General features: G+C 37.3%; 2 protein-coding genes across 3 annotated transcripts in view; one reads left to right on the forward strand and one right to left on the reverse strand.

Annotated features, from left to right (window-relative positions):
* LOC113054410 (protein phosphatase 1E-like) overlaps positions 1–1,432 on the forward strand; it is a 34,897-nt gene extending 33,465 nt beyond the window's left edge. The window contains exon 7 of the mRNA XM_026219944.1: positions 145–1,432. Coding sequence (XP_026075729.1) covers positions 145–1,082 — 938 coding nt within the window. The 3' untranslated portion in view covers positions 1,083–1,432. The remainder of the gene's footprint in view (positions 1–144) is intronic.
* Positions 1,433–9,299: 7,867 nt separating this feature from the next.
* On the reverse strand, positions 9,300–26,855 carry LOC113054411 (E3 ubiquitin-protein ligase TRIM37-like). Of its 2 annotated transcripts, none has more exons than XM_026219946.1 (25): positions 26,690–26,855; positions 25,981–26,035; positions 25,369–25,470; positions 24,979–25,019; positions 24,335–24,451; positions 24,002–24,089; positions 23,675–23,797; positions 22,963–23,086; positions 22,808–22,875; positions 22,502–22,626; positions 22,154–22,204; positions 21,979–22,060; positions 21,817–21,893; positions 21,546–21,725; positions 21,096–21,210; positions 20,681–20,878; positions 20,169–20,305; positions 15,767–15,849; positions 13,777–13,953; positions 13,387–13,653; positions 12,849–13,013; positions 12,322–12,514; positions 11,414–11,535; positions 10,960–11,124; positions 9,300–10,088 (listed from the first exon to the last, which is right to left on the reverse strand). In XM_026219946.1, exons 2-25 carry the CDS (start codon positions 25,999–26,001, stop codon positions 10,030–10,032), a joined length of 2,880 nt encoding a protein of 959 aa, XP_026075731.1. In that variant the 5' UTR covers positions 26,002–26,035; positions 26,690–26,855; the 3' UTR covers positions 9,300–10,029. The 2 variants fall into 2 exon arrangements, with proteins under 2 accessions (XP_026075731.1, XP_026075730.1); XM_026219945.1 differs by having other exon boundaries at positions 25,981–26,055.
* Positions 26,856–27,406: the final 551 nt, after the last annotated feature.

Genomic DNA, 27,406 nt, shown 5'->3' on the forward strand with positions numbered 1-27,406 from the left:
TGCATTATAGTTAAGAAAATATTGGTCGAAAATGAAAAAGAGAAAATTTAAACGTAAAAATTATTTATACATTCCTAATATATATATCATTTTTATATATAATGCATAGTTATAATTTCTAATAATTCTATAATATATGTACAGGTGACTCAGAACACAAGCCCTATATCTGTGGTGACGCTGACTGCACCGCCTTCAACCTGGATGGAAGTGAGGACTACCTGATCCTGGCGTGTGACGGCTTCTACGACACCGTGAATCCAGAAGAAGCTGTGCGAGTGGTTAGCGACCACTTGCAGGAGAACAACGGGGACACTGCCATGGTGGCCCACAAGCTAGTGGCCTCAGCCCGAGATGCAGGGTCCAGCGACAACATCTCGGTCATTGTGGTGTTCCTCAGGGACCCCCGTTTGCCCCCACCCTCGGATGAACCGGAGGAGCAGGAAGGGGAGCCGGTGGAGGACGCAGGAGAGGAGGAGGACGAGGAAGTAGAGCCTTTGCAGAGTGAGCTGGTGTGTCAAGACGGAGGGGCGGAGAATGGAGGAAAGAACCGGGCCGGCTGGCCACTCCAGCAGTGCTCGGCTCCGGCTGACCTGGCCTACGAAGAACGCATGGATTCGTTTACGGATAGAACAAGTCTGAGCATCATGGGGCCAGACCTGCGTGCAGAGACTGGCTGCTTCAGACCCTCAGCTTCATCCAGCCTGTCCCAGATGAGAACCATTACACCAGAAGTCATACCCCCCTATGGTGGGGCCGGTGCGGCCTGGCGCCTCTACCAAGTGGACGGCTCTTCTGGGTACAGGCAAAAGCCACAGCCTAAACCCAGAGTGCCCTCCTACACACAGACCACCTCAGACGGACAATTGTTGGAGGTGGCTGCGCTCTTCCCCCAGGAAGGTCGGAGAAAGAGGCGGCTGGGGATAATGCCACTGAGGAGGGAATCTCAGCGCCTGATCCAGAGGGCTAGAGAGGGTCAGGGTCCTCTGAGCTGCTTCCCTAGTGTGCCCTATCCTCTCCGCTCCCCAGAGAGGAAGCCTGGGATAGCCTTTCCCCATATAACCCACAGCAAAAGGGTCTAATCCGCAACTTACTTGACCCATCATGCCCCCCTTTCTCCCTGAGGCTAAAACCCTAACCCTAACACTCATTTCACACAACACATGAAGTGGGCGTACATACATGTACACTGTTCCAAAACCTAGTGAACATCCTTCATAGGCAGCATTTTAAGGGACCTTTTAGATGGACAAATTTGGACAAATTGTAAGGCAGCATCGCTTGTATCCTTTGCAGAACACAAACTTAGAAAAGAAAGAGAAATGAAAATCTTGATATTTATGTAATTCAAACCTGACTGTTTTACCCAATATTTGTGTGTGCTATATATAGTTATGGTTATCACTATGGAAGCTTATTTCTGCAATAGAATAAAAAAAAAAAAAAAAAAAAAAAATATATATATATATATATATATATATATATATATATATATATATTCGTACTTTTTTGTTCACAATTTTAATTTTATGTCTCACAATTAAACAGGTTTTCTTATGTTATAAATGTGTAATTGTGAGTTTTCATGTTGAAATTATTTTTTTTTCTCAGAATTCTTTTGAAATGTACATCTCATAACGAGCATGACCTGACCACATATGCAGAGTTCTGAGGGAAAAAAGTGCAAGATGTAAACCCAGAATTCTGAGAAAACAAATTCCGAGATGTAAACTCAAAATTCTGAACAAAAATAAAATAAGGATTGTCAAATGTAAACTGAGAATTCTGAACAAAAAAAGCCATAAAGATGAAAATAGCTCAACATGCTGACAGCAAATTCCTTGTGTTAATTGTTATTTGTGTTGCTGCCTATGTAGAGGGTCCAAATGAGTGCACAGACAGCCATCTATGTAGGGAGCAGACCTCGAGGCAACTCTGGAACAGAGTCACGATCAAACACTTTTTCATTCCACTCTCGTCTTATATGAACCAGCCTATCAGAATCCTTCACCATTCTCAGCCAGCTTCCTCCTCATCCTCATAACACGCTCTCTGGCCCAGTTGTATTTGTGTGCATCTGTGTGTGTGTGTGGAATGGGAAAAAGAGGTGTCTATAAATTGCTGCTTAAGGTTTTTCTATAAATTGCAGCTCAGACATAATCATGACCTGGCTGTGATGAGTCTTTGAGAAGCACGTGGAATCATATTCATGTGTTTGTTTATGTTTTTAGCACACTTCATGTATTTGCTGTTAATGACCCCATGTGTTAACTTGTTCATTTTGTAAGACATGTACCTTTATCTAAAAACAATGAATGGTGCTTTTCACAAATAGGATACAATTTAGTGTTTTTTACTATCCCGCTTATTTTGATTTTATTTTAACAATATTGCCTTTAATTTTAATGTTTAAATTGTTTATTGATAGGAATTTTTTTTTTTTTACTAAACTTGATAAACAGGTTGCATAAATCACAAACTTCATATAAAATAAATGTTAAATAATCCAGCTCATATAATATTTAGTTTGACCTCCTGAGGTTGACAGTCACCTTTTTCTGAAGATTAAGTGACTTTCACTGACCAGAACAGTAAATAAAATATATCTTTTTTTAAGAGGCTCTGTTTTGTATTCTATTTGTGGAAAGTGCAGGGTTGGGTTTGGTCGAAACATCTGCACAGTCACCAAATATATTCTATACATTTTCAATTTCAAAACCAAAGAAAATGACTTTAGTATTAATCAGGAGACACACTACCATCTCTAAACAGTGCTACAGTACATCAACAAGAGCTTGCTGTTAAACCCTGTTGAGAAAGATTAGTCCAAGATATTCACTTCCCATTCAAAACATAATATCTCTCATTATTTATCTTCATGTTGGCAAGCTGGATAAAGATCTTTTTAACTGTCAGCTAAATGTTTGTATGGGATGTGTAAATGTAGCCAGAGAGGTTTGCTTGACAACAGAGTAAAGCTGACAGGAGATGCTCATAGTTTGAAGTGCTCCTCAGGCGTTGAGGACATGGATAGTTGAGTTTCAGCAGCACAATGTGTGCGTTTATTATGGGGCTGTTTTTGACAGGCTGGGAAGTGGATATAGAGTAAATCTGATCACTCTACTACTTTCTTTTTTTTCTATACACTATGAATTTATACATTTATTTGTATTTAGAAATGGATATGACACTTAAGAGTAGGACCAGACTTGGCCATGTACATTTTTACCATCTATTCCAAATTGCAGAATTTGTATTTTATTTTTTATTTTAATTTTTTTAAGAATTAGTTGCAATTTTTAAATGGTAGAAGTATACATACTGTAATTTAAAATTAACATTTAAGAAGAATACAAAGAGGTACTCAATATTACTTACTTTACAAATAAAGATACAAATCTCTATCAGTCACTGATATCATGACATCATGTATAAAAGTAACATACTTTAGAAATTCTTGGCCTGGAGAAGATATTTTGAAGAACAGTTACCATTGACTTTCATTGTATGGACAAAATAAACAAACTTTGTGTGTGTGTGTATATATATATATATATATATATATATATATATATATACACACACACACACACAAAGTTTGTTTATTTTGTCCATACAATGATTTGATTCAAAATGATTTTCTGTTGATCTTTACACAGTACATATCACCACCCTTCTAACTAAAGTCATATGCTTTTGTTTTCATATTTGACACATATAATGATGCCACTGTATGCACCCATAATGCCATTGGATGGTTCTGTTCAGGAGAATTGTGGTGGAACATGTGTGTGTTTGACTAGAAATACTGCAACCCTTAATTCCTTCCCTCTTACATCTATAACAAGTAGAATGACATGTGCCATTGCACTGATCAGTTTCCATGTATTTATTTATTTTTTGGTGGAGATGGATGGATAATGGGTGGGGGTGGGGTGTTCATCACCTGTGTGTTGTCATTAAAGCCCCCCACATCCACCTCCAATCACAAAATTCAACCTAAACCCAACTCCACATCTGCCATCAGAGTGTTTCCTTCCAGAAAAAGGTGCTTGAATGGGAAGTTGAATCTGTTGTGGTGCATTTTAACTGGTCCAGAATGTACATCCAGATGTCGAATGTACTGTAAGAGGAACCTCTCTCTGGCCTTCAAACAGAAACATGAAGCAGGATCAGTGAAACCTTTACCCGCTTTAAAAGACGCCCAGACTGTCCCGAATGTACCTACGCATCTGATTTTGTACCCTTTGTGGGTTTCTCAACACATCAGTTAAATCATGCCTTGTATATCCTAGTTCTTCACTAGAAGCAGAAAATCTTCCCTCACGGCTTTCGAGACTGGATTGATGACCAGAGATTGATGAGTGCAGCTCAAAGGACATGGGCCTCGCGATGAAGCTGTGCTGGAGATGATATTAGCATAGATTCAGAGATAACCTTCCCTTTTTGCCTTCACCATCATGTACAATCTCCCTCCCAGTCATTCCTCTAGCACCTCACACGGGGCATAAATTATATATCGGAAGTGTAGTAACTTACATATATTGTAAACAATTATGTGTGATTTGAGCGTGTGCGTGGGTGCGTGTAATATTTGGGATCTGTATGTGACGTCTGGCTTCTAAATGTGCTATTTTAATCACCACTGATAACTCAGATGGATACAGAAGTCTGTAATGCTTTTCCGTAAACCATTTGCCCATCTCCTCCTCACTGAAGTATGTACTTGAAAACTCGGAAGCGCGCAAAGTGTGACAGATTCAGCGCTGGTCAACTTAAAAACCGTCAAAGGCTCTCGCTTATTCACAGCGTGGTGATGAGTCAAAGGACCGAAGTTTTCTAACGGTTCATTTCAGTGAAGAACATCTCACTTCATCTTCACGTACTCTTGAGCCTTGGCCCCCCATGAACTGACTGTTAGACGCAGCGTTCCCGATAGTGCTAGGGCGCACTCTTGATCTTTCATGTCCGTTAGCCCTCCTCACTTGCTGACATTGCTTTTTGTCCATGTACTGTCGAGTACTGCTCTTTTTCTGCTAGCAATAATGAACCTACGTAAGCCATGAGTGAAGAGAGCTCTTTCAAAGGGCTTCTCTTCTCTAAAGCGAAGCTGACGAAGGGTTTCCAGACAACTTGGGATAGAAAAAATGTAGAAACAAATGTATCTTTTTAAAAAAAGAGAAACCTATGTTACTAATGGTCATCACTGTATTCTATTAAAGCTGTGTTGATGAGAAACCACTACTGTACTCTCAGAGCTTTTTAATGGGATGCGTGACAGTTTTCATGGACTGGTCTGAGCTTGAAAGGAGTTTAACTGAAGATTTCTGATCAACCATAGTTTGGTCATACTGTTATTAAAGGGGTCATATGGCATTGATAAAAAGAGATTATTTGGTGTAATGAAATGTGTTTATGCAGTTTAAGGTTCAAAAAACATTATTTTCCACTTACTGTACATTATTGTTTCTCCTCTATGCCCCGCCTTTCTAAAAATTTTTTTTTTTTTCAAAGCTCATCGTTCTGAGAAGTGAGGTGTGCTCTGATTGGCCAGCTATCTAGTGTGTTGTGATTGGCCGAATGCCTCTAGCGTGTGACGGAAATGTTATGCCTCTAACCACACTGATGCCGTGTCCTGGTGCGACGAGACAAAACCAATAAAACCCATTACAAACAGGGCATTTGCTGCATCCAGTGGGGACATAATTACTGATTATAATGACTTATACTTTCTTTTTACGCATTGCTCTGCGTATCGCATTGCGTAAACATAAAACCATGTCTGCATTTGTAATCAGAGAAGGACAAACAACAAGTGATTTCAAGTTGTGTCCTCTTTTGGAAAGCCAAACAAAGCAATTTCGCTTTAACAAGGGGACACACAAAATCTCCACAACAGGGCAGCGGTGGCAACAGTGAGAATAAAAATTACGCCTACTTTCTTTGCGTGAACATTTGGGCAGCGTTATGTATTCTCATATTCTCACATTGTGACGTAGACATGGGGTGTGTTTGAATGAGCTGTTTTAGGAGGCCGTGGTTGACTCAACTTTTATAAAGGATATCTCTTTGGATTTGAGACTTTACATATCCGTGCATTCACAGTCATTTCGATAGGAATCCACATTTTCTCAACCAAATTTTGCCACACTGACCAACAGAAAGATGCTTGGTTTGGAAGTGACTTCTGTGTGAGCTTTGCTTCATGTGGAAGCCCGTTTCTGCCAAGGGATAATTAATTGCAACTTTTTATCTCAGAATTCTGACATATTTTTCTCAAATTCGGAAAATGTCAAGAACAGAAAAAAAAACAATTCGGAGATTTTTTTTATTTTTTTAAGTTTAAAAAAAAGTTATTCTTTTTTCATCCTATGATTGTGTAAATCTCTTTCAGCCCTTAAAATTTACTTTTTTTTCAGTGAAGACATCAATGTTACACATAAGCACCCATTGTATCTGTTTGTGTTCATTTCTGTGAGTGTTCTGAGAACTGAGCGAGTCCTTATAGCTGTCACACACAAGAGCTGGTTGTGACCCCTAAAGGCTTACTGAGCCAGGATGTGTAAATATAGTCTCAAACCTCCACCTCAAGCTCCTTCCTACTCAATTCCTGTGACAATAGGAGTGTGAGCCCATGTCACACATACAATGTCACCCGATTAACATATATATATATATATATATATATATATATATATATATATATATATATATATATATATAAAATGTTATATAACAATATAATAACTATTATATGTGACGTGGCACAGGAGGCATCTCCTGTTCTGTGTTGTGTTGTATATTAAACTTTAATCATTCTTAAGTTATTAATGGATAAATTTTTAAGGCAAGTGCACAGTGGAGCACTTCCTAACCAGTCCTTGCTGTACTTCAGTTTTCCTTTCCAGCTTACATAAGTGTTACAAAACAAAATATGTGATGTATTTTCGTTTTAAAAGCTGTTTTTAAAAACTAAATAACCATGCAGGTAAATTCCAGACTAAATGACCAATGTCAACCCATACAAAAAAAAAAGAATAAAAAAAAAAAAAAAAATATATATATATATATATATATATATATATATATATATATATGAAAATATATTCGTCAAATTTGAAGAAAAATTCAGTAAGAAACATACAGTGATAAATAAATAAAGTCCGAAAATTACAATATTACAATATCTAAACATTTAAGCATTAAATCATTATTAATACATTTTTGATCTCTATTAGGCTATGCCAGCCATTTGTATTTAGCCTAATTGTAAGCTGCAAGATTTTGTACATTTTCTTGGCCCTGAAATAAATATTTTGGTATAAGAACTAAATACATGTGTTCATGTTTCGCGTGTAAAAAAACACAGTATTTTTCACACAATTTCACACAAATCTGTATACTGCTGTTTTCACTGTCATAAAAACCACAGACAGTAGATAAAAACGGGCTAGTTCTATGAAGCCTCTCCTTCAGAAAAAAGTAACGAGTTCTGATTGGGCCAGCGGTAACTGTGTTGTGATTTGACACCAGCTTAGAGCAGGTTGACCTCCTGGTAACGCGATTGGGACTAGTGTTGAGAAGCAAGTGGGCAGAAGCTTGTACTGGAGATGTACTAATAAATCACAGAAGCGTTTTTACTAACGAGATGCGCATGAAAATCGCATTCGTTTTTTTGCACAGCCCTAACATCTAGTTAACAAAGCTAAACAGCGTTGCCCTTTGTGTAATAAGTTACAGAAACTGTTAAACGCACCAACTTAAATAATAAAATACACTTACCAGTTGTGGTCCATAAACAACACCTTCTCCAGACAGGGAACTGCTCCATCTTTCAAGAATAATCTTTGTGCGAATCTGGCATTAAACTGATTGAGATTGAGAAAGTTGTCCTCAGCAAAATGAGCTGCACATAGTTTTACATGTGGATTATAATTTTCAGGAACCGAGTTAAACATAAATTGTGACCATTAATCTCAAAGTACAGCGTCCCTGGGAAGCCCAAACAAAGATGATTGGACTCCAAGATGAAAATAACAGCGTTTCAAAGACATGGCGACAAACACAAACGCAGCTCTTCCTTCTTCTCCATCGGAGCGCAACAAGACCACGCCCCCTTTTTGTGAATCAATGTGGGCGGGGTTAGTCAAAAAAACTTTTTAGTGACGTCATTGCTGCAGGAACTGTAGTCCAAACTGGTCGTTTTTTTGTAGGCGAATCCTGTTAAATCAAATATCTCGCTTGGCATTGAACTTTGAGCTTTAGATTTTTACAGATATTATTTATACTCCAACAACAACATTACACACTGACTAAAGTTTAAAACATGGGATCACGAACAAGGGGACCTTTAATAATTGACTTCACTGTTTCTTGGTATTGATAAAACTTTTGAAAAAAAAAAGTGCATGTCCAATGGTAAATACAGCTGGATAAAACAAAAACGGTCGGTCTTTGTTTTAAAATAAAGTTTAAGAAAAATACATGAAACACTTTAAAAAAAATTAAGAAAATGTTGTCATAAAAATAATACTAATATTTTATTAATCAATTTATTATATATTTCTTATTTATAGCTAAAATTAGATAATAGTAGTAGTAGTAGCAGTAGGATCGCTTCATTTGTTGGTTCATGTTTTAATTTAGATATATACACAATACATACTCTGCATATACTCCAATTTATCTTGGGCCCCCAAAATGACTTTAAAAACATGCTAGAGAAAGAAACCAGTAAACTAGAAATGTGCACAGAGAACAGACTGCCCTCTTGCTCCTTATATGAAACAAAACATCAAAACGAACATTATTAACGGAATTAGATTTACATTGAATAGTCACAGGAACACTCTTATACTTTGTTATACTTTGCAGAACATGCTGGAGGGGAAGTAAAAATACAAAAATAAAAAGTAAAAAGTATTTGCATAAAGCAAACCGCAAAACATTCACATTACACAGACTGTACTGACTGAGTGAAACCTGTGCATGCAAAGGGCAAGACCGTGACCTTAAATGAATATAAGTGCATCACTCCCCAGCTGCTGATGATGCCATGACAGACAACATCAATGCTTTTTGTCTGAGCTCAAACCAATTTTCTCTCACACACTCTCGCACACACACACAAGCCTGGGGCTAAAAACACAGACATGAGCCCACCTGAGACTTTGGTTTAAGTATGTAACTGCCTTTTATTTGGATATCTTATAAGAATTAATGAGTTCAAAAATAAAACAAACAAACAAAAATGGGAATGTACCATTAATAAGTTCATAAGTGCTTGTAATAAAGCGGTGCAATGCTAAGTAACTTCTTATTTGAAATATATAAATAACAATCACCGTGAAAGTCAGAAAATAGTTTGAACTTGTATCGGCTTCATGTTCCCTTTTTGGAGACATTTAGTCAAATGTAAACTTTTTAGGTATAGGAATATATGAATTGTGTGCTAGACAGCTTAATATTTTCAGACAAGCTACATAAATTTGAAACAAAAACAAACAACAGCAAAAACACTCACAAATATCTGCATATATCCTGCATTAAGAATAAGTCACGTAAAGAGTAGCAGAGCAGCACCTGTATTTACATTCTCTGACTCAATGTGCCGAAACACTTGAAACCTCAAGTTATTGACTTAAAAAAAAAAAAAACTAAGAGGTGTTTGGCAACTCTCTATGAATGTATGATAATAAGCAGCATTGCAAATGTAAAGAATATGTATATAACTGTAATAGGAGTACCTAGTTATGCACACACAAAATATATACACCTAGCTTTATTACGGAATGTTACACATTTCACAATGCAAAGCAAAAAAATGCATATACTCCATATACATATCTTTACTATCCCAAAAGTAGTTTCTCTGAAATAACACATACAGTAGCACATAGAAACATAATCCTGTTCTGAACATCTGAATATAAAGTAAGTGCACAGACGTAATGTAAAGAGCACATCCTGTGCCTGATGACACAGGAAGGTTCATGTGACTTGCAGACATTTTTGTAACACTGTGGTGGATCATCTCTCTGTGGTCTCTCCAGTCACAAAGCTCAGATCATCAGGGGTCAGCTGCTCGCCTGCGAACGAGACACAGACGCCACTTCATCAGACCACACACAGACCGCTGCATCACAAGTCTGTACTGTGATATTATATACTCTAATACTCTAATATTATAAGAGACTGGTGCCTGCGGCCCACCCACGGAGATAATGACAGACCTGTGCACAACTCTATTTTTAACTTTAACAAAGCACGTTTGCCTAATATAAAACAACACTGTATTAAAAGGGAAGTACTAAAGGCTGAATTATGATTTTATGATTTAACAATTTTGACTTTCTGCAATAATTTGCATTATTCAACCAGTCAACATTTTTAGAAAACATCAAATAACAACTCAAAAATAATAAACATGACATTCAGAATTATGTTATTTTTTTAAGTGAAAAAAAAAGAAAATGTTAGAGTCTGAATCACTTTTGTATGGAAGCCCATTTCCACTACAGGATTTCAAAAGAAAAAGATAAATGTGAATTTTATTCCACACTTCTGACTTTTTTCCTCAGTTAACTATCTTTTTAAATTTCATGGAGGAAAAAAAAAACTGAATTGCGAGACAAACTCAGAATTAGGAGAAAAAAAAAGAAAAAAAAACTGTATTCTAAGTTTATATCTTGAGATTCTCAGAATCCAAACTGTTAGATTTTTTTTCATTATGTGGTGGAAATTTTTGTTTTAAGCTTTTTGACTGATTGATCCAAACTTAGGTATGTAAAAAAAAGTTACATTTTCAGTTTGATCTGGACTGAGATTTGTCATTTAAGTTTGCATGTTTAGATCAAAAATGGTAAAGACCATGAAGGACAAGTTGAGGTTAACACGTCCAGGCTTTAAGCTGATAGCAGTGGATTTACTAACAGCATCAGTGAAGTGTGAGGTATGAACCTGGGCAGAGTAGAGTTCTGGTGTCAAACGCACAGTCTCCAGCCTCCAGAGCCACCACCTCATCCTCATCCTCATCCTCGTTCTCGTTCTCCGTGTCACAGTCCAGCTCACTGTCACTGCTCATGCCCGGCAGCACATGGTGGAGCTGCTTCTGGCTGAGGACACCTATGAACAGACAATCGTACGTTTATATCAACTGACAGATATCAGTACGGAGAACACATGTTTTTCTGTATCAGCTGTACTTTATTTCCTTTTGCAATTAAGTAGCACATAAGAGAGTGTTACTCATGAAGCATCTGAATAAATGTATTATCCTGAGAACGCCTCTAATTTGAGTCAGTTCACGGTGTGCAGTGACTCATCAAGTGTAACGTGCTGCAGGGTAATTATACATCTCCCGTGTTTTTTTCCCCTGTTTTTGTGTTTTCCAGAAAAGATCTTCATGTCTCACCTTCATCAGGGCATGAGGAGGAAGAGGATGATGGCTCAGCCAGTGACAGCAGTGATGGATGGATCTCTCCGGCACACTCTTGGAAGAAGAGAGGAAGAGAGCTGTCCATCAGCAGCCCAGACCTGAAGGAAACAATCACGCCAATTTATGTGACAAAAAAAAAAAAAAAAAAAAAAGAAGAAAATCCCTTAATAAAACAAAGATACTAAACTAAACTTTAAAAAAAATTAAGCAAAATATTATTGGCACACTAAAAGTTTACAAACCAAAAGAAAAAAATTCTAAATGAATAAATGTAAATGTTAAAAATATTAGCATGGTAGAAACAAATTGTGTCATACTATATATGTGGGAATTTTTTTATTAAATATTGGCATGCTGATTGAAACAAACTGAAGCAAAAACAAAAATTATTAGAGTGTCAAAAAAAAGTAAGGGTCTCATGTTATTTCATGCAAAAAAAATAAAACCTAAATATCAACATGGTGCAAACCATTGTGTCTCACCATTTTATGGTAACAAATAAAATAAAGATTTGCACAATCAAAGCTATTGTGTGGTATTTTACCATGCTATGTGGAGACACTGATAAAAATTAAATAATTAATTAATTAAATAAAAAAAACTTTGCCAAATAAAGTTTTTTTTTTTTTTTTTTTATAAAACACAGCATCAGAAAAAAACTCAAGAGATTCCAATAATAATAACAATGAATGTAATGAAAAATTAAAACCAGTTCATCATTGCCAAGTAGCTAAGCAATTTTTTGAGCATAAAAATGGCAACCTTCATTCAAGCTCAACAACTGCATTTGTTCATGAATGGAAACACACAAACACACACACACACACACACACACACACACAGAGAGTGTGCTGTGCTACTGATGGCTTGTTTCTGTACATTACCCAGCGGCTGGAGTCCTGCGCTGTATGGTGGCAGGAGCGGCTGCTCCATTGAGAGCGGTGACGCTGAACAGTTCTGAAGCTGAAGCTCCATACAGAACTTCCTCATGTTTAGAGCCAGAGGGATTCTCAGAGGAACAGCCGCTGCTTCCCAGCGAGGGAGGAGAACTCTGCACACTGCGTGCTTTCAGTGAGCCTGCAAAATAAAGATTGCCTCATTTCTAAACAATCTGAATACATCCTATAATATCAGAGTTGAGTTTCACAGAAGTCTCATTGCATTTCCCCCAAATGAATTATGATTATTCCTAGCATAATTGAAAGGGTTTCAAAGCTATTGTTTGGGATGGGCAAAACAACACATGTTCATAATTCACTATCTTGAGTGTTATGATAAAATTAGGCTGGTTAGATTAATTTAACAAGGCATCTTAAAAACCCAATAGTGCAAGATGCTGAAAAACAGCATGAGATGAGACTAGATCAACTAGTGGGTTGGAGGACAACTACGTCTAGTGTAGTGTACAGACCATCCAAAGAGGAGGATCCCTCTCTGAGACAAGGAGCAGCTTCAGTAGGGGACTCTTGTCCAGCTCCTCTCAGCTCTTTCTCCCCGGTGTCCAGAGCCCTGCGCAGGGACAGTCCACCCAGAGCTCCCACGCTTTCCTGCTTAGGAGAACCAGCCTTCTTCACTCCTGAAACAACGATCACAACAAAGATTTGGGGTCGTCTATGCTCACCAAGGCTGTGTTTCATTTGATTATAAATACAAAAAAAAAACTGTTATAGTGTAAAATATTATAACTATAGTAAAAAAAGTTTTCTAATGGAATGTATTTAAATAATATTTAAAACGTCATTTATTCCTGATTTTCACCAGCCATTATTCCAGTCTTTAGTATTTTCAATGTCGAAAACTGTTGCACTGCTATATATTTTTTTATGGAAAATTTGATTATGTTTTAAAAACTTTTATAATAAAAGAAAGAACTTTTAAATAGAACATTAGATTTACCGTAACTTTTATGTTTTGTGTGTCATATGAGGCAAACTTGCTCAGTGCCATACCATTCCAAGAGTGTCGTGATGAGACGGGTGCTTTGAGGAGCAGTTCACTGGGTTTGCGACTGGGCCTCATCTCTGAATCCACGGAGGGGCCCTGATCGTGGTTTGAGGCTCCCAGAGAGCGGGCTTCCAGCTGCCCTTTCACGTCTGACATCTTACCACGCACTGCCATCTGAGCCTTCAGTCTGATCAGGACCCCCGAGTCCGGGGTTGACCGACGCACTGCCTGAGGCCGACGCTCACGCTCTTTACGAGAGGGCACTGCAGCAGCTGTCAATCAAAAACGATTAATGAGTCATGAATAATGTCAACCTTTGTCAACTTTATAGTCACTTCAGAGTGCTACTGAGTTGATGTTGATTTCAATCTCCAAATTGATCATATCAGTGACACCTTGGCTCTGGAGGAGAGAGGCAGGGGGACGGGGCTGTATCCCCCACAGTGACTCCACATGGCTGCGGTCCTTCAGGTCCAGTAGTTGGATGAGGATGACCGGGTCGATCTCCAGGAGGCTGGCTGAGCTCGCACCAGCCCCACGCTTTGAACCCCGAGCACCTGCACCAGAACCTCCTGAACAGCAGTGGGAGACAGTTAGTACAGAGAAGACTTGGACTGTGTAAGGTTAGCATTATGCAGCCATAGTACAGGGCAAAGTACAGGCAGAAAATCTATCACAATTGTAGACTTGTGCCAATATTCGGTAATGCGATATATTGCCGTGATTAATATGCACGATATTGTTATTGTGGGCACTTCTAAATGCCGTGAATAAATATACATTACAAATTATTCCGAATTCGGAATGCATTTTAAGAATAGTATTCCCATCAGCTGCTTAAAATGCACAACATCGCTGTATGCTGCTTGAAAGAGCGCATGTTCTCTGATGTAAACAAGCAGGCATGAGAAGCACATGAATGAATTCAAGCACATTCACTCTCTGACAGCAGATGGCGCTAAAATGCAGCCCTTACCCCTAGTAAATAAAGCAGCTGTTAATTTCTAAACCATCAATTATCTTAAATGACAATTCAGATTTGTGTTTTCCCTATGGTGTTTATTACAGAGCCAACTACTGATTATATTTATTTAAAAAAAAGGAATGTTTGAAGATAAATAGCCTATTATTTATTTTTTAATCTGGACTACAAATGCCTTAGATATTGTTTGAAAGTGTTTTGATCTTTTATTGTTCATTCACACTTTACATTATGGCTTCATTAGTTAACATAAACTGGCAATGAAAAAATTATTCTGAACATTCATTAATCTTAGGTATTCCAATATTTAATAACACATTGTTAAAATTGAAAGTTGCAACTGTGTTATTTAATGTGCTAACATGAACTAAGACTTGTATTTTTTAACAAAGATTAATAACTTCTAGAGCAAATGTAGATAGTGCTCATTCAACAAATGCACAGCTAAACAATGAGCAATATGCGATGTCCGAACTGATTACACTATATTTTATGTATTGCACTGTATTTTATGTAAAATAATTTTCTTTTTTTAAACTGTCTTAAATTCATTTTAAGTCAATTTTTTAATCATTTTCAAGTTCTTAAATTGCTTGTTTTATTTTTGTGATTATTTTTCTTCATTACTTTTTTTTTTGTACTTTCCTTTATGTAATTACCATTGTGTATGAAATGTGCTATATAAACAAAACTTGCCTTGCCTTGAATGTTAATTCATTAACTAACGTTAACTAATGAGGTCTTATTATAAGTGATACCTATTGGTCTTTATAGTTCTTTTGCAATTTAATGTGTAAAACATTTAACTTACATATATTTTTTCTTTATTGCTTTATTGTTTTAAATATTTAGTTATTTTTGTTATAAGAAAAAAAAAAAAAAGTTATTTAACCTGTTATACTGTATTATGACCACTTTTTTAAGACAAAATTTCAATACTGTGATAATACCGTATACCATGATAAAAGCATTATCAATTAACCGCAACAGGAAAAATTGATACCGGCATATCCCTACACAATTGTGAGAGGGTACAGTACAGTACATCACAAATTGCAGCATATGGACTATTATTCAATTTCATTCTGACACTGTTCAGGTGTCTCAACTCTAAAACATTATAGTCCTATTTATTTCTTTTTTGGGGTGAATTGTTAATGTCTCACAGCAGAAGCTGCCACAGTGTTTTAAACTGCAGATACTGCAGTCAATCTTCAAAGGCTGATATGGTAATTTGGCTCGTTATATCACAACAACTGATTAACAGGGTGTCGAAGTCGATGACACTTCAAACCAAGTGTTTCAACACACCAGATTGCCATATTCATGACCCTTGCTTTTCATTATAGAAACAGCAATATTTGTATTAGTGAGGCAGCTTAGACGGATAAACTTTGGTTCACCTGTTGCCCCGGCAACATCATCAGGTAATTCACCTTCCTCCAGGTCTAGATTCCCACTGTACTCCACATCATTCTCACCAGACCTAGAACAGACCAAAACAATTCACACTTGTATTATTTCTCTAGCATCAAAGAAACTAGTACTAGAGAGTGTCAGCAGCAAATAAACATATCTACAATGCATAACCAGATCAGCTCAAAAATGTAGGTTTTAGTGTGGAAAGGTTCTGAATGATTAATTGGATCCAAATGGAGCTAAATGAAGTGTGGCCGGGCCTTATGTCCCTTTTGTTTCGCCACATCCTTCAAATAGACCAGGATTCATTTGCGTGTCTCCCCTTGTTAATAGGGAGAAGTGGTATAGTCTGAAATAAGCTGCTCCACAGGGGGAGTTGATAGCATTCTGCCCCAAGCATCCTGCTGAATATGTATGTACTGTATGGGAGTGTGTGTAAGGGTAACACATGCACCATTGTCTCAGGCTCAACTGTGTGATGACGCAGTCCTCTCCAGCGGTTCTCTGTGCTGATCACTACAGTATTTATAGAAGCTGAGAGCTTTGACTCCAGACGGATATATAGAACAAATGTGCTTACCCTGCTAGTATTTTATACTGGCCCCAGCTTAAAAATTATTTATTTTCTTTAATATACTCCATAAGGGTTTATAGAAAAACATTAAACTAAATAAATACATCATTCCCTCAACATACATAAAACAATAGGTTTTCTTTTCATAAAAAAAAGATTTATATAAAAAAAATTATAAAATTAAAATTATATTAATAATAATTATAATTATTTTTGTCATTATCTCACCTCGATACACACAAAAATAGGTTTTCTTTATATTGTAAAAAATATTAATAGAAATAATAGGTTAACCCTCTCAGGCTCAAATTAAGTTTTAGTAACTTAGTAAATTTAGTAACCTATAGTAAAGTTTTTAGTACTCCAGATTCATAAAATATGTATCTGGAGTAATAAGGTTTTTAGTTACTTTACTGTTGCAAATCTGCAACACCTGCCTTGAGAGGGTTAATAAAAGTTTAAATTAAATAATGAAATGTATTTAGTTTTCTGCTTAGCAATACTAAGACTGAATTATTGCAGAAAGTACAAAATAAAAAAAATCTTATGAAATATAAAAACAGATATTCAAAACAAAGAATACTACACCAAATAAAAATAAAAGATATACATATGCACACTTATACATAAACATCCATCCCTTCATCCATACACATACAATAAAAAAAATGGCACATGATCTCCAGATGAGTACATATCCTTCAATATCCAGGATTTCATTTGGGATTAAATGTCTCTGTAACACAATCAAGCTCGACTTCCTTTGTTAACAAAAGTTCAAACTCATTTTCTTATTAAGGATTACATAACAGTAGATCATAGGCAGTTAAATGTTTAGATGTTTTTACTTCTATTAAATCATTCTCATTTCATTTTTTATTTCCGTTTTATTTGTCCCAAGAGTAATAAGACCGAGACTAAGACCGATAACAGTGTGTATTAGTCTTAGTTTACCTTGTCCACCTCTGACTCCTCTTGTCTTTTTAAATATTTAATCAGATTTAATTGCACATTTGTTCTGTAAGTGCTAATCAGTCATGATGCATTCTGGCCACTTACTATTCAATAAACCACTGCACTAATCAATGGTTTGAATCTTTTCGGGTTTTTTTTTTTTTTTGCAGATTTAAATGAAAATAACAAATTGAGACATTGGCATTTGCAACTTCTTGTGTTTTCCTGACTGACATTTGGATGGATATTAAGAACACATTAAGCACACCAGAGAAGCATTAAAAAAAAAAGCCACATCGCCAGATTATTCCAGCTTTCACCTACTTTATCTTGATTAAGTGGAACTTCTGACATTTGGGTAACGGAAAGCACATGGGCACCTTTACAAAGCCAACACGAGGAGCTTACACAAAGCACTCCAGCAAATAGAGTCAAAGGTGTGAGAATGTGCGTGGGCCTGAGAGAACAAGGGTGCACATGTGTGTGTGTGTGACTGTGACTGTGAGAACCAGCATTTGTAAGCAGGAGGCAGAGGCTCTGATGACTCATTCGTCTCATCTGGTTGGAGCAGTGTGTGTGTTTGAGAGCTGTGTGAGCGGGCAGTAGCCGGCAGCAGGAGCAGAAACATGTGAGTTTCTGACCCCAACACCTCACTACAGAAACACAAGTGCTCTCACAGAACCTACACAAGTCAAAGCTGCCAATAGTGCTTGCAACAACTCACAGTGTAATAACTGCACATAATGTAATAAGCATTGCATTATTATTGTAATAAAATTTTCATAATGTAATAATTCTCAAAACTTAATAAAATCTTAAGCTCATAATGTAATAATGTTTCAATGTAAATTGGTTTTTTCACATAATGCAATAGGTTATTGTGTGAGAAATGTAATACATCATGAACACACTGTGGCAACTTATAATGTAATCACAGATCATAAGGTAATATCAGCACATTCTGAAAAAAAAAAAAAACTTGGTTTCAGCTCTAATTATGTAATATTTAGATTAATCATTTGACAGCACTAATTATTTTATATATAGAATTTTTTTGAGATATAGTCACTTAAATGGTTGTTTTAAGAAAAAACATGTATATTCTACATAAATGTATCATATTTATTATTTTGCTGATATGATTCTATATAGACGCTTTTATCTTCTTGAGGTAAATGTCACGTTGCTGACACATTCTTCACAGGCTGTTAAACTAATGATTTCCTTGGTTGAAATCACTTATAGGCACAGAAATGATGTGTGGTTGTAAGTTGTACTTCATTTTTCAACATATTCTCAGAAGTACATTTCAAGTTATAGCTTGTATTAAAAGAAGAAATGTTCATTTAACTTGTGCTCCATGCTGCCTTTGAATTAAAGGCATTTTTTTTTGTATAACCCAATTTGGAACAAAGACACCGAATTAGTAGGGGCACAACTGAATTGCTCCAAGCAATAATTTGAATCAAACAATTAAAACATTTATATGTAACCACTGTTGTTCTCATCATACCACGGACAGTACCTGAGAAGTTAAAGTAAATACGTCAGTAAACTGCACTCTTTCAAGGATGTGAAGTGCAAGCGCATTTATTGCATGGCCAAAGAAAAAAAACATAATTTGTGTTCAAAACATGCAAAGTAGGATTGACAACTGTTCTCATATTTAAGTAACATTCTATGTTAAATCCATAAGGAAAGCAGTTTTTTGTGTCACGCCCAGTTTAGGGAGACAAACACTCAAAAAAAAAAAAATACACACAGGAGCACCCTTAGTTGAAAATATAATAATTAAATATTTGGCATTCTCTACTGTGAATATTTGCTTTTGTGCTCTGGAGAGCATAATTTGTTTCCATTTACAACGCTTGCAGCATTGAGCGTTTTTTTTAAATTATATATAAAGTATATACTTTATCCAATTATTACAATATGACAATATTTTTAGTGAGTTTATAATATTATTACATCATGAGGTCAAGACTTTTGAGAAAATTATTACATTATGAACATTTCATTATTACATTATGTGCAGTTATTACATTATGAGTTTCCACAGTGCTTATTCTCTCAGATGGTGATAGGACAGGACAGAAAGAACAGCTCTCCTCTGGTTAAACACAGGGTACGAGGGGAAAGCCTGTCACAAATGTGGTAGCAGCCCTAATTAAACTGTGTTTTCTTGTCAGAAGGAGGATACAGCTGTTACCCTATGGCACACAAAGAACCATCTTTTATGCAATAATCTTAGTACATTACTATTTACCACACCATGAGGATGTGACTTAACAAATGATGAGTACTGCTTTAAGGGAAAAAAAACATCATTAAAAACACTATTAGAGATGATCATGATTTTGCCAGAAAATCTTTCAAAAGATCTACATTATCTACATGAATACCTCAATGAAGCTTGTGACCTTCATCATATGCGGTCTTCCAACAAGTATGGTAAAATATTACTATAAATAATTAAAGGCTTAGCTCATTCAGACAGTTTGCATCGGAACGGTTAATCATTGCAGTGATTTTGTAATCACCAAACTGCATTTTTCCATATAAGGAAAGAACCATAACAGTCTATCACGACTATCATTTTAAAAAGAAATGGAGAAAAGCATCATAAAATGGTCCATGACTTTGAACAACTATCAAAGGACTTTAAAACAATCCAATAGCTTTTGTGCATTCAAGAAAGTAAATGTTGACTTTTATTTTTAACTATACTGGTGAACTACATTCCTAAGATCCCTTAACCATGATAAAATGACTTTAACAGTGGGCCAAGTGGTTCCACTTCAAAAGCGCATTCTGAAATTTTAGCAAAGCTGATTTTTTTTTTTTTATCTTATACGTACATGGTCTCTTCATCGACGTCATTCTCCTCGGTGTTACTGGTGGCTGTGGAGCTCCCAGAAGTGCTGCTACCGTCCAGAGGATTGACATCATCATCTCCAGTTAGACAGTCCACCTCCAGATCCCCATCAGACAACTCCTAGCAGTGCATCAATACATCATCATCAAACTGATCCTAATGTGCGTAATATAACATCAAACAGCTTCAAGCATGAAAATGACTCAAGATATGTGGCTGTCAGGGATTCAGGTTGACTACTTTACATGAAGGCTTGTTTACTGTAGAGATCACAATGAGCGTAATCTGATTTGAATGTCATATGCCTAAAAGCAGGTGATGATGTAAGAGTTCGTATGCAAGGTGTTCAAGATGTGGCTATGATGAAATGATGTATGATAACTTAAGGGTGTAAAAAAACACAGAACTTTTCTTGTTCTCAAAGGGAACAAGAAAAAGCTGAAGATTTAATTGTCAAAATAGCCATGAATTTCACTATGCTGCTCAAGGCCTTACATTAGAGTCATCATGCCGAGTCTTCTCTTCATCCTCATCTTCCTTCGTCTCCGCTGAGGCTGCCTGACTTCTTTCCTCCAGTGCAGAACCCTTCCCCTGACGGGAGTCTCTTTCGGAGGAAGTGGTGGGGCAGAGACGTCGATCGGGTGGAGAGGAACTCCTCGACTTCTGCCGCCGGAACAGTTCTATGGCTAACCTCTGAACACAAAGACATCAAAATATAAAAAGCATAGAACACATGAGACACTTTGTAAAAATTACACTAATAGCAAACGCTTTCATAAATACATTCGCCTCAGTCCGTATAGAAGGAAGCAGACATTACAAATACTGTTAAAATTAGAAACAAAACAAATCCTAATGTGGTTGTATTGACGGTGACATAAAAATACACATATACACAAAATACACCAACCTCTTTTAGGTTGTTGATCTGTTGAATGTAGCTGGACTGGGCCGACTCCAGCTGAGTTATATACCAGTATTGATCTCTGCACTTCTGAAAAAACGTTGGTGATCGCACTTGATACCTGCGAGATTAATAGTAAAAACAGAGCATAAGAAATGAACAAGACAGCCTACACTGGATGCATCCCTGGATAGTATATGATGCATCTCTGACTATTTTTTGGGCATAAATGCAGCATTTACTACACTTCATTTAATTACACGTTAAACTTTTAAAAAATATACATCAATGTTCAATTCTATTCCACTCTATCTAAGGTGTTTTTTTTAAACACAAGTACGCTTCCTTTATCAACAGGCTGTAATAATGAGTAAATGAACAGTCACATCATATTAAAGGTGCTATTAGAGATATATAAAAAAAAAAAAAGTCTCAAATAAAGCTGCAATGTCACACCTCAGCACAAGAGTGTCAGTCTGCATATTCAAGTAGCCCTCACTGGCGAGAAGGTCCAACCTGAAGAACCTGTTATACCCCCAGCACTCGCCCACCTCAAAGTCTGATGCAAACTCTCGAATGATGTTTTTGGTGGGGTCACTGGAGGCCTGATGGACCATCTCCACCCTGTATTCATACCTGGAAGATATGCAACCAGCTTGCCATCAGAAATATTATTTGTGACACAGCACAGCAGGATGACAGGACAAGAGCAGCGGATGCAGCCTACTTGGACGTCTCTGGGAGCCCTGCCGACAACTCCAGAAAAACAGAGAGATAGTTTCCTCGGACCACACCATTGCCATCCTAAAACGCAACAACAACCTCCGTTTGCGAATATGAAGAGTGTGTGAATTTCAATTTGCCACTATGTTACAGGTGACAAACTTACAGGATAAACCTTCAACCTCCAGCACAGTCCTGATATCTGGAGCGGGGGGCTGTAGACGGGGTCGGCTCTCTGCCGCAGAGTACTTAAGGCAATGAGACAACAGCAATTCAAGTCACGCAAGAAAACTAATGCACCATTTAAGATTTAATAAGAAAGACAAAGGGAGTGTCGTCACCTGAAGTTTGCCAAAACAAAAGTGCTCGAGTCATAGGCAGGGACCAGCTCACTGAGAAGAAATGAGATGCGACTGAGCGATTTATGAAATATGCAAGTCTTTACAAGAAAAGTTCACTGCAAACTTTATTTCACTCATAAATAATGTTTCCCTGGAGAAGTAGCATACAGTATTGGCCAACAAATTGACATCATGATTGAATGGCTTTATAAGCTTTAGGAGTTGTTTTTATAGGTGTGTATTTTTATCCATTATTCACAGATTGCCACAGAGAAAGTTCAAGCTTCTGGAGATCTCGTCTCCGTGTGAAGCAGCAACATAACAGGTACAGTGTCTAAGTTTGTGTACCTGGTGAAGTCTGGTGGGACAGGAGTGGTGACAAAAGACTGCATTGGTTTCCTGTGAACCTGCTGGAACATGAGCAGGATCTCTGGACTCTTAGAGATCAGCTCGCTCTTACTGCAAGAACGCAGCTGTGGGGTGAAAACACTCGTCACAAATCAAAAGTGCTACTAGCATCTGAAATTATTATCCTGCATATTTTTTTTTTAGGTTTTAAGCTGTAGTATTTGATTGAACGGCATATTTTCAGTGTAGTCTAAAGAGGTCCCTTGCATGTCTGCTTTATTTTACCGCTCCGCCAGATCCACACACCTGATGCTCCACTTCCTGCAGCAGAGACTCCAGCAGTTCAGTCTCCTGTGTCAGAGAGGTCTTCTGTCCTGTGGGTGCAGCATCTCTACATTAGACCAATATTACTGCAAACATCAGATTACATGAAAATTGTCGGAACAAAAGTATGTTTGTACCCATGAGTGTGATGAGTTTGTTCTTGAGCTGATTATCAAGACGAGCAATCATCATTTCCACAGCATTCCGGATTTCCCTTACCCTCTCATCCTTCGCCCCACGCACCGCCTCGACGTTCCGCTCCTAAAAACACGTAAAATGCAAAGCTATAGCTCTTAAAACTTCCAAAATGTATATTATTTGACTAAACATATGAGTGTATAAAATGTTACATTTTTTTTTCAGTATTTTGATCAAATAAATCCAGCCAGGTGAGTATAATAGACATCTTTCAAAAACATTAAAATCTTAACGACCCCAAACTTTTGAACAATATTGTATGTCCTAACTGAACATTTAAATTTCAAAACCATCAGTGTTGATCTAGGAAGAATTTCCTGATGTATTTGTCCATGTAAAGTCCATTTGTTTTGTGCTGTGGCGCCCTCTATAGGACAATCACTAGACACAGGATTCAAAAGTGAGATATAAACAGTAGCTGATGGATTTGAGTGGGTTTCTTGTCATCCTGGCGTTCTACATTATGTAAAATGCCTTCAAACGCACTTATCGAACCAGGAATACATGTAATCAGACAACATTTGATTTCTCATTTGCAGTTTCATCTAAAAGGGATTTGTGGCTGGTAAACTAGCATCCATTACAAACTGTCAACTCAGATCACACCTAAATGGCTCTGTGTGTATGTGAATAAGAAGCGAGGGAGATTACCACTTCTTGAACTAGACTAATCAGCTCCATTAGCCGGCGCCGCAGCTTGGCCACCTCCTCGTTCACCTCTGTCACATGCTGCTCATAGATCTCGGCCAGGGGTTTGAACGTGTGACCTCCATGCTGTCGAGAGGAGAAGGAGATAAGCAAGTTCCTGTCTGAAACAAACTGGCATTCATTCACATTAGGCACAGTATTATCCATTGATAATTTGCTCTGATGTGTTACCAGTCATGTTTTATCACAACACATTTGGATCGGAGGACATGACACCATATATGTAATCCACCAGCCTGTCTGATACGTTTTGAATTCAGAATTGCATACCATGCCACCCCACAGAGCACACTGGTGACAGATGCACTTCTTACAAGTCCAGCAGAACACACTCAGCTTCTCATGATGGTTCTCACACCTGTTGGGATAAGAGAATGGCAGCGTGAGAAGAGAATCACTGACAGTCAGTATTAACTCTACACTAACTGGTCACTTAGTCATCCAAGAACATGAAAACCAAATAGAAGTCATGGCGTATCTTTTCTATATGAAAACATTATACCATGCCTATTTCTCCTATTGCTTTCTAATTTATAGATTTCATTGTTTCGATCTTCAAAATTATGTATGTAAATATGTTTTAATATTCAGTGTACTGCTCACTTGTCTTTGTCGTTCTCCTCGTGCTTTGTGAGGTTGCAGAGCTGCAGTGTGTCCAGTTGTTGAGTCACTTCCTCTGCCCAGCGACAGTTGACCAGTTCCCTCAGCTGAAGCGGAGCTCTGATACAACAAAAGATTGATTAGACAAATGGACCATATACATATTTGCTATTATTACTTTTTTGTTTTGTTTTTTTTTAAATGGGGAGAGGACAGAGGAATGAGATGGGTATTGTTGCAAGCTGGATTAAAGTTGATTCTATAAAACTTCTGCAATGTTTGTATATCATTTATATTTTTCAGATCAGCCAAAAGTGAGTATGGGAATAGGGATGAATCTGTTCCAGAACTCTAGATAAAGGAGTCTTTGTGTTTGAGCTTTAATTATAAAGCTGTGGTTTCAACACACTTCAAACTGCTTTGGCAATCATGTAAGTGTGTTTGTGTTGCCAAATATCAGATGGCTCTGGTCCAGTTGTCTTAAGCCTTTTGGCTGCGGTTTCCTTAATGTAACTAATCAGTGCTTCCCCGAAATGATCTCATTCTGTGAACTCTTACAATAGAACAATCAATACTCAATCCTCTAGATATACTGCAGAGACTGTCAGAGCTCAAAACCCCATTTGAAGTTGAACTTTAGAACTTACCGACAGTGGGGACATTGAGCTCGCTGTTCAGTCAACCATCGCTGCCAGGAAGAAAACAGAAGAATTCAATTTACTAATTTATAAATGCGGTCTTGGCTCATCCTTCCATTTTTCACTTGGATGTTATAAGTTGCACTGAGTAAATACAGCTGGATAAAACAAAAACGGTGCCTGTCCTCATTTCAGGCTGCAAAATGTGATTATTTTAAAGATTGGTGATTCTTTTCTATACCTACTATACATATGAATTTAGTCAGGACCTGTCAAGCTGACACAATAAAGCGAGCAGAGGGAGCACTGATTAATTAGACAGACACTGTGAGCTGCTCCAGGCTGTGTGTAGTATGGTCGTTGTGTTTTTAATGAGTGCGTATGCATGTGTTTGCTCACCCGGATGCAGCCGAAACAGCACAGTTTGGAACAGTGAGGGCAGAGACGGGCATCACGAAGCTTTTCGATGCAAATGAAGCAGCGGAAGACTTCCGCTATACTCTGAAGAGGGACGCAAGACAAGAGGCAATTCAGACAAACTTGAGAAGGAAACGAACACATTAACATTGAGACTAAAAATATTTACTACAATATAATCAAACCGGGTGAAACTACTCCTTGAAAAAAACAGTTCAGCCAAAAATTCTTATTCCTTCAATTTATTCACCCTTTGCTTTCTTGTGTGCTTCAAATTTGTAATTTAGCGCACAAATCTTATGGATCACAAACAACTTTAAAGATCTTTATTTTGTCATTTGGGAGTCCCAAATCTACTTTATTATTATGACAAGCATGTTTAGAATCCACTTTTTGTGTTCCATGGAAGAAGAAAGCTGTTCACATTTGAATGACATGAAGGCGAGTTAACATTGACAGATTTGTCCCTTTGATTAAAGATTAAAAGTAATGTTCTACGTCAAGTTTTTGACAAAAGAAGACAACTTGATGCCTGTTAGCATAAAACACACACACACACACACACACACACACACACACACACAGTAAACATACCTCAACACTCTGCTCATCCATCTCAGCCAGTTTTAATTCTGCCAGTCAAATATACCTGATGGGAGAATCCTGGTGCTTTCATTGCAATAAAAACACAGAACAGAGACAATTTAGATGCTCACATTTCATTTGAACAACAGCAGTTTCGGGCACATAGACTGCAGTATTTTTCCAGATTGTAGACACCGATCAATATGTCTGGCAACGCTGAGCTGAAGTGACAGAACATATTCATCTGTATGAGCTTAGATGACTGCAGTTGGCCAAAACACATGATATAATGTGTGACGGAGGCCTTCATGGTTTTATAAAGCACATAACGGTCTCAAACACAAGATATCAAAGGTAAACGTCCTAGTCATTTGACTTCGACAACCAAACGACCCATAATAAATGGTGACCAGTTCGACCAATAACAAACGCTGTCATCTATTACATATGTCCACAGGGACAATTTTTGAGCACATCCAAAAAGAAACCATCCAACATCTTCACGTGCGAGCTTAAAACCCAGAGATAAAAAGAAGATACTGCTATAAGTTACCGATGTAATAAAAATATATTATCACAAGTAACATTGTACAGTAAGTTACATATACTAGCAGGTGATGTAGCACAGGTTAGCATTTAGCAAGTTAGCATGGGGGGGTTGCTCAAAACTTCAACATACAGAAAAACCTTGTAACGTTATCTCTCAAAATGCATTTACCTTTCAGTGTTGCCCTCGAATCCGTCACTCCGACTGTCTACATCAAACGCTATTAATTTAGTTTTTTATAAGCAGGGTTTGCACCATCAGGCTGATGTTACGGACTACAAGCAGCAAGCAGCGAATGTAGCGCCTATATCTCTATGTCGGTCACCATGGGAGATCGTATCAGTCACCATGGGATACCGTGTCCACCAATCGTATTCACTGTTGGTTGCTGAGCCGATTAGCATTAACCAATCACGAAAGCGTTTTTCGAGTGGGCGGATAGTTTAGCTTTGTGACACGCCTACTTAAAAGCGCCAACATCAAATATTTAATTCATAACTATCCAGCTGTGCTTCTTACCAGTTTAAACGGATTTTTTTTTTTTTGTAACTAAATTCTTAGATTTTATGTCAATTTTTTTTAATATTATGACAAACTGACACATGTATTTGTTTTCTAGTGTAACAGAAAAAGTAACTTAATTCAAACTAATGAAGGTTAGGTGATGTGTTTGTCAAATGATACTTAATCCAATATCATATAATACAAGCTATATCAATGCCTAAAGTAACAGAACCTACATTTATGTCACATATTGTCTGAGTAATGACTTAAAATGTAGAGTACTTTAAACAAGATCTCAGCATATCACTTGTGGAGCCTCTTAACTCTCCTGAGACTCTGACCTACATTCTATCCTGAGAACCTCTGGAGGCCTGCAGGGACAGA

This window comes from Carassius auratus, chromosome 35 (genome assembly GCF_003368295.1).
Source record: "Carassius auratus strain Wakin chromosome 35, ASM336829v1, whole genome shotgun sequence".
NCBI lineage: Eukaryota > Metazoa > Chordata > Actinopteri > Cypriniformes > Cyprinidae > Carassius > Carassius auratus.